Below are 7,332 nucleotides of genomic sequence, written 5' to 3' on the forward strand. Positions count from 1 at the left end.
GTGCTTGGGTTCCAGTGTGGGTGAGACACAAACCCCAGGAGAAGGAGGGTCCAGACCATGGGCTGAGCTCGTGCTCTGTTCTTTTAAACCCTCAGGCCTTCCTGCAGGCATTGTGACACTGAAGAAACAAGGAGACACAGAACCTCCTAGAATCAAGGGGCCATGGTGACACTGAGGTACCTCATGGAATCAAGGAGACCATTGTGAAACGTGGGGGGTTCACAAGGAACCAAGAGAACATGGAACAGGTCTGCGGCTGGTTTGGCCTCCTGGGGACCACCTGACAGGTCCAGCTGACCCTGGCATGTCGAGGGCTGCTGCTCATCTGCCCCTGGAGCACTGGGGCTCTGGGCTCTCCCTCCTGTGGGAAAGAGCTGCTCTTCTCCTTCAGGTGCTTATGGCCAAAATCAGGATTCCTCCTCCAAATTTCCATATATGCAAAGATTGTTCCCAGATGAAATCCAGCAGGACAGACAGATCTGGCTGGCTTGGCCACCTGGGGCCACCTCTCATCTGCATTTGAAACACTGGGACCATGTGCTTTTCTTTCTTATGGGAAAAAAGCACCTTTCACATTCAGGCACCCATAGCCAAGGTTGGGAATACACCTCCAGAATTCCCTATATCCAGGGCTTTCTTCCAGACAAAAGCTGCCAGGAGGGACAAGTCTGACTGGCCTTGGTTTCCGAAGAGCTGGCTCTCATCTGCCTTTGAAACACTGGGGCTCTGTGCTTTCCTTCCTAATGAAAAGAACTCTCCTTCCTGGCCAGGTGCCCATGGCCAAAATTGAGATTCCACCTCCAAAAATCTAAAGATTTCCCACAGATGAATGGTGCCAGGAGAGACACCTCTGTCTACCTTGGCCAGTGGGTGGCCACCTCTCATCTTCTTCTAAAAACCTTGGAGTTCGCGCTTTTCTTTCCTCTGGAAACACCATCCACCTCAACCAGGTGCTCATGGCCAAAATGGGATTCCACCTCCAAAACTCCATCCATCCAAGGATTGCTCCCAGGTGAAAGCTGTCAGGACAAACAGGTCTGGCTGGCTTGGCCTCCCAGGAGCCACGTCTCCTGTTCTGCCTTTGAAACACTTGGGCTCTGTGCTCTCCTTCCTGTGGAAAAGAACCATCCTTCTTATCTATGCAGAAATGGCCAAAATTGGGATTCCACCTCCAAAATTCCCTATATCCAAGGGCTGCATTCAGGCAAAAGGTGCCAGGACAGAAAGGTCTGGCTGGCCTTGGCCTCTGATGGCTGCCTTTCATCTGGCCCTGAAACACCAGTGTTCCGTGCTTTCGTTCCAATGGAAAAGAATCATCCTTCTCCTCCATGGCTGAAATTGATATTCTGCCTCTACAATTCCCTATATCCAAGGATGGCTCCCTGACAAAATCTGCCATCACTGTCTAATCTGGCTGCCCTTGGCCTCTGGTGGCTGCCCCTTGGCCGCCCCTGGAACACTGGGGCTCAGTTGTTTCCTTCCTATGGAGACCCCAGTGACACTGTGAGGACCTGGTGGAGCCATGGAGACCATTGTGACACTTTGGGATACCATGGTGACACCGTGGGGCTTCATGGAACCAAGAGACCACCATGGCTCTGTGGGGCCTTGTGGAACAATGCAGACCATTAGGACCCTTCAGGGCCTCGTGTAACCATGGGGCCATTGTGACACCTCAGGGACTCATGGAATCAAGGGAACCACTGGGACATTGTGGGGGACCATGGAATGAGAGTAACATGGAACACATCCGGCTGATTTAGCCTCCTAGGGGTGACCTGACAGGTCTGGCTGATCTCAGAAACAAGGAGACCATTGCTGACAGCACAGAACCTCATGGAACCAAAGGGGCCATGGTGACACTGAGGTGCCTCATGGAATCAAGGAGACCATTGTGAAACTCAGGGGCCCCATGGAACCAAGAGAACATGGAACAGGTCTGCGGCTGGTTTGGCCTCCTGGGGACCACCTGATGGGTCCAGATGACCCTGGCATGTCGAGGGCTGCCTCTCATCTGCCCATGAAACACTGGGGCTCCATGCTTTCCTTCCTATGGAAAGAACTGTCTCTCTTTTCAAACGCCCATGGACAAAATTGGTACTCCGCCCTAAAACCTTGCTGTATGCAATCGTATCTCTCAGAGAAAAACCTGTCAGCTCTGGCTGGCCTTGGCCTCTGGTGGTCACATCTTATCTGCCTCAGAAGCACCAGGGCTGTGCAGCAGCTGCAAGGCAGCCCTGCCAGAGCCAACTTGGGCAGCACTTTGGCCATGGCTGCTGGGCCTGGGCCTGAGGCAGGAGCAGGAGACAAGTGACCCTTGCAGGCCTGGGGCCTCATGGCCTCCTTGTCCCTGCTCAGCAGCCTGGCAGGGGCCGCCCCATGCTCCTGCCCTTGGCATTGCACATCCCCACATGCCAGTGCCCATCCCGGCAAGAGCCCTGAGCAAGGAGGGAGGGACAGGATCTGCCTGGCCAGGCCCTGGGGCTCAGGCCTTGGCCCTTGGCATTCCTCAAACACATCCAGCTTTGCTCAGCACCAGAGACACCTTGGCCTTGTTTGTGCCCAGCTGTCATCACTGCCTCCAGTGTTCTGCTCTAACTGGAACCTGGGGACACTTTCCCAGTCGTGTCCCTCAGTGGAACCCATTAAAACTTCAAGAAACTTCAGAGTTTCAATTTAAATTTTAATTCTTGTGAAGTTTTTTGAGCACTCTCTCAGGGACTGAGTCTGATGCAAACAACACCAAATCCCTGAGAGGCTCATTAAAGTCCTTGTGCTGTGTCTGTGCTGCTGAGCTTTAAAGGAACAGCTCTTCCCAGGGCCAGCTCCTCTCCCAGCCCAGCAGGGCTGAGGGCTCTGCCTGCAGGCACTGAGGGCACAGGAGCCAGGCAGAGACAGGCTGAAGGCAATCAGGATTGGGAAGACATTGAGCTGAGACTTCACCTGGGGAAAGATCTTCACAGCCCTGTGCATGGTGAGTGTGTGGGTGCAGGGCAATGTCCCCTGTGCTCCTGGAGGGATCTCCTGAAGCCAGCACACCCCAGAGCCCGGGGGATGTGTCAGGAGGACTCTCCCAGTTTCTCTGGGGCACAGGAGGAGCAGGAGGAGGAGGAGGAGGAGGAGGAGGATGTGCTGCAGAGCGGGGCTGCCCTGGGCACCGTCAGAGGGACAGGGCAGGACGGCTCCTGCTGCCAGGGACGGCTGCAGGGGCTGAAGCTGGGGCTGCAGCCAGGGCTGCCCAGGGCTGTCCTGCAGAGCAGCTCCTGCAGCCCTCAGGGCTCTTGGCCAGCCCAGGGCATGTGCCACCTGCCAGGGGCAGCTCTCAGCCTGCCTGGCAGCTCCCCATGGACGCTGCAGAGGAGAAGTTCCAGGCGCAAGGAGCCACCCCCATCAGGCAGATTCCTCCTGCTCTGGAGATGGTGCTGCATGGCCAGGGCTGCTCTCAGCTTTCTCCTAAAGGGAAGGAAAAGGGGCTGTCAGCTTTGGCTGTGTCACTGAGCCTCCTGCACTGTCAGCCTGGGCATCAGCAGATGGGCCTCAGATGTCCCTCAGAAAGTGCCTCCTCAGCCTCCTCTCCCTACACACAGCAGCAGCAGCACCTTGGCTTGCAGCATCTCTGTTTGTCTGGCCTGCCCTTAAGGCCCTGCTGCCAGGGAGATGCCCCTGGGCAGTGCCCTGTGCTGGGAGGGGTCTGCAGGGCAGAGCTGAGCCCCCAGGGCTGGGCTGGGCTCTGGCAGCACTGGCAGGGACAAGGCTTGGATAGAGAGAAACAGCTCCCAGCAGGCACAACTCCAGGCAGCAGAGAGCCAGACCAACCCTTCTGGCTCATGTTCAGCTGCACTGGGAAAGAGAGAAGGGCTTAGAGAAATTCACTTTAAAGCTGGAGTCTTTAAAAACTCCACTTTATTTTTCAAGCTCGTTTTATGTTCGATCACCCTGAATTAGAGGGAGGTGAAATATGCAAAGGGCACCTGTGTGGGGACCAGCAGGTCTGACTGCACTGGGGCACAGGGAGCCCTGTTTTCCTTCTGGGCTTCCCTGGGGTTCAGCCTGAGAGCAATGCTGAAGATGAATCAGTAACTCAGGAGCAGGAACCCAAGCTCAAAAATAAAAATGTTGAGTGAAGTTTCCCGATAGGTAGAGAAGTAGTTTTGAGGAAATTCCTAAAATAACCCCAAAGAGCTTGTGAATGTCTTGTTTCAACAGTCCACCATGGCCAGAGTGAAGGAATGTCCAACAGCAGCTCCATCAGGCACTTCCTCCTGCTGGCATTGGCAGACACGCGGCAGCTGCAGCTCCTGCACTTCTGCCTCTTGCTGGGCATCTCCCTGGCTGCCCTCCTGGACAACGGCCTCATCATCAGCGCCGTAGCCTGCGGCCACCACCTGCACACGCCCATGTTCTTCTTCCTGCTCAACCTGGCCCTCAGCGACCTGGGCTCCATCTGCACCACTGTCCCCAAAGCCATGCACAATTCCCTCTGGGCCACCAGCACCATCTCCTACTCAGGATGTGCTGCACAGGTGTTTTTCTTTCTTTTCTTTATGTCAGCAGAATTTTCCCTCCTGACCGTCATGTGCTACGACCGCTACGTGTCCATCTGCAAACCCCTGCACTATGGGACCCTCCTGGGCAGCAGAGCTTGTGCCCACATGGCAGCAGCTGCCTGGGCCAGTGGCTTTCTCAATGCTCTGCTGCACACGGCCAATGCATTTTCCCTGCCCCTGTGCCAAGGCAATGCCCTGGGCCAGTTCTTCTGTGAAATCCCACACATCCTCAAGCTCTCCTGCTCACACTCCAATCTCCGGGAACTTGGGGTTTCTGTTTTCACTACCTCTTTAGCATTTGGCTGTTTTGTGTTTATTGTCTTCTCCTATGTGCAAATCTTCAGGGCTGTGCTGAGGATTCCTTCTGAGCAGGGACAGCACAAAGCCTTTTCCACCTGCCTCCCTCACCTGGCCGTGGTCTTCCTGTTTATCATCACTGCAGTATTTGCCTACCTTAAGCCCCCGTCCATCTCCTTCCCATCTCTGGATATGTCACTGTCCATTCTGTACTCAGTGGTGCCTCCGGCCTTGAACCCCCTCATCTACAGCCTGAGGAACCAGGAGCTCAAGGCTGCAGTGTGGAGACTGATGACTGGATGGTTTCAGAAACACTAAACTGCTGGCCAGTTTCTGCAAGTCACTTATAATAAAAGTCATCTTTGATAATTTTAATTTTTTTTGGTTGTGTTTTTTTTTTTTTACTTTTGTTTCAGTTTAATAATCTTGTCCACACAATAGGACCATTGTTTATGCCACTTCTTGTTTTTTGTTTCTCTCCATCACTGCTGTGGCCCCAAACGGTGTCAATGAGGAGCTGTGCTCTCAGTGGCTTTCAGTGAACTAAAGGATCTCCCAGCAAACTTTTCATGGGAGATCCCCCTTTTGTTGCCTTCTCTGGAGCTGCAGCAGCAATGTCTGTGTGCAGAGCTGGGGGCAGGTTAGGGGCAGCACAGCAGCTCTGCTCTTGCTGGCCACACCATTCCTGATCCAGGCCAGGAGCCATTGGCCTTCTTGCCCACCTGGGCACGCTGCTGCCTCATGTCCAGCCTGCTGTCCATCAGTGCCCCCAGGTCCCTTTCTGCCTGGCCGCTCTCCAGCCACTCTGTCCCCAGCCTGTAGCGCTGCAGGGGTTGTTGTGGCCCAAGTGCAGGACCCAGCACTTGGTCTTGTTTTGTGATGGTGAAGCAGCAGGCCAAATGGCAACAAACTGAATCCTTACTCGACCTGGCAGAAGCCATGAGAAAGCTGACAGCTCTTGTTCTGTGAGAACAGAGTTCTGCAGCAGTTAAAAACAACTTGTTTTTCTTTAGAAGGAGCTCCAAGACTGTGGAAAGCAACATGCTTTCCCTGAAAAGGAACTCTACGACTGCAATAAACATTAGCACCAGTATAAACTCTTTTTGCACCATTAGATGGAAAAATGAAAACCATTTTTACAAACAATTCTTGCTGCATGTACACACCGGGGATTTGAGTGACCAATGAAGACTGGGTAACACCTTGTTACTGACCAATTGGGGATAGACAGGGGATGTTCTTAAAAAACCCTATAAAGGGGGACGCATGAAATAAACTGGGGTTGATCCTTTCCTTTTGCATCATAAAACGTGTCCTGCATCCTTCTTTATCGAGCGCCACAGCAGCATTGTTCAACCTCACCTTGCTGGATTTGGGCCCTGGATCCAGCCTGTCCAGGTCCCTCTGCAGAGCCCTTCTACCCTCCAGCAGATCCACACTCACACCCAGCTTGGTGTCATCTGCAAATTTGCTGATGCTGGACTCAGGCCCCTCATGCAGATCATCAATAAAGATGTTAAACAAGACTGGGCCCACACTCATCCCCTGGGGACACCACTGGACACACGCTGGATGTGGCACCATCCCCACCACTCTCTGGGCCCAGATGTTCAGCCAGTTCCTAACCCAGGGAAGGATGAAACAGTCCAAGCCACAGGCTTCAGCTTTTCCAGGGAATGCTGTGGGACATGGTGTCAAAGGCTAACGTTCTGGTACACAACATCCACAGCCCTCCCCACATCCACCAGGCCCTGGCAGAAAAGTCTTGGTGGGCAGGAGCTGGGCAGGAGGCAGCCATGGGCCCTGGCAGTGAGGGAGGCCAGGAGCACCCTGGGCTGTGTGACCAGGACAGCAAGGACGGGGATTATCCAGGTCACTGGGGCCTGGGTTGGGTTCCCCAGGGCAGGAAAGATGTCTGGCAGCTGGAGCAGGGTCTGGGAAGGGCCTCCAAGGTGGGGCTGGAGCCCCTGGGCTGTGAGCAGAGGCTGAGGGCTTGTCCAGCCCAGAGCAGGGAAGGCTGAGGGGCTCCTCATCCCAGCCTGGCAGTGCCAGCGAGGAGGGGATGGAATACACAAACCCCCTGTGTGTCCCAGGCAGCTTCTTCTACAAAAAAGCAGGTGGGAATTGGTGTCAAGGAGATGAAAGCTGCAGGTGCAGCCTGCAGTGGAGGAAGCTCAGATTTACACAAGGCTGCTCAGGGTCCCAGGGGTTGGATGAGGGAAAGGGTGGGGTTGGGGTCAGGACAAAGTCTGACTGAATGACAGCCATAAAGGGTCCTGATGTTCATGTCTATTCATACTGCATTAGGATGTGCTAAGATCAATATCAGCTGGAAATTGCTGATATCAATGTATAAAAAGGAAAAGAAAACTAAACAGGAAAAAATAGTATCTTTGCATTGCTTTCAATGTAGTAGATTCAGTTCAAATACAATTCTGAAATCTGTCTAATTAATCACAAAAATTTCTAGACCTTAAATGAAATTATT

General features: G+C 53.6%; 1 protein-coding gene across 1 annotated transcript; it reads left to right on the forward strand.

The window, feature by feature from the left end:
- The first annotated feature begins 4,229 nt into the window (after positions 1-4,229).
- Positions 4,230-5,162, forward strand: LOC129131902 (olfactory receptor 14J1-like). Its single transcript, XM_054650888.2, has one exon. It carries the CDS (start codon positions 4,230-4,232, stop codon positions 5,160-5,162), a length of 933 nt encoding a protein of 310 aa, XP_054506863.2.
- Positions 5,163-7,332: the final 2,170 nt, after the last annotated feature.

This window comes from Agelaius phoeniceus, chromosome 33 (genome assembly GCF_051311805.1).
Source record: "Agelaius phoeniceus isolate bAgePho1 chromosome 33, bAgePho1.hap1, whole genome shotgun sequence".
Classification (NCBI taxonomy): domain Eukaryota; kingdom Metazoa; phylum Chordata; class Aves; order Passeriformes; family Icteridae; genus Agelaius; species Agelaius phoeniceus.

Excerpts from the sequence above, each read along its gene's own strand:
- LOC129131902 (XM_054650888.2), top strand. The coding sequence starts at position 4,230 with ATGTCCAACAGCAGCTCCATCAGGCACTTCCTCCTGCTGGCATTGGCA.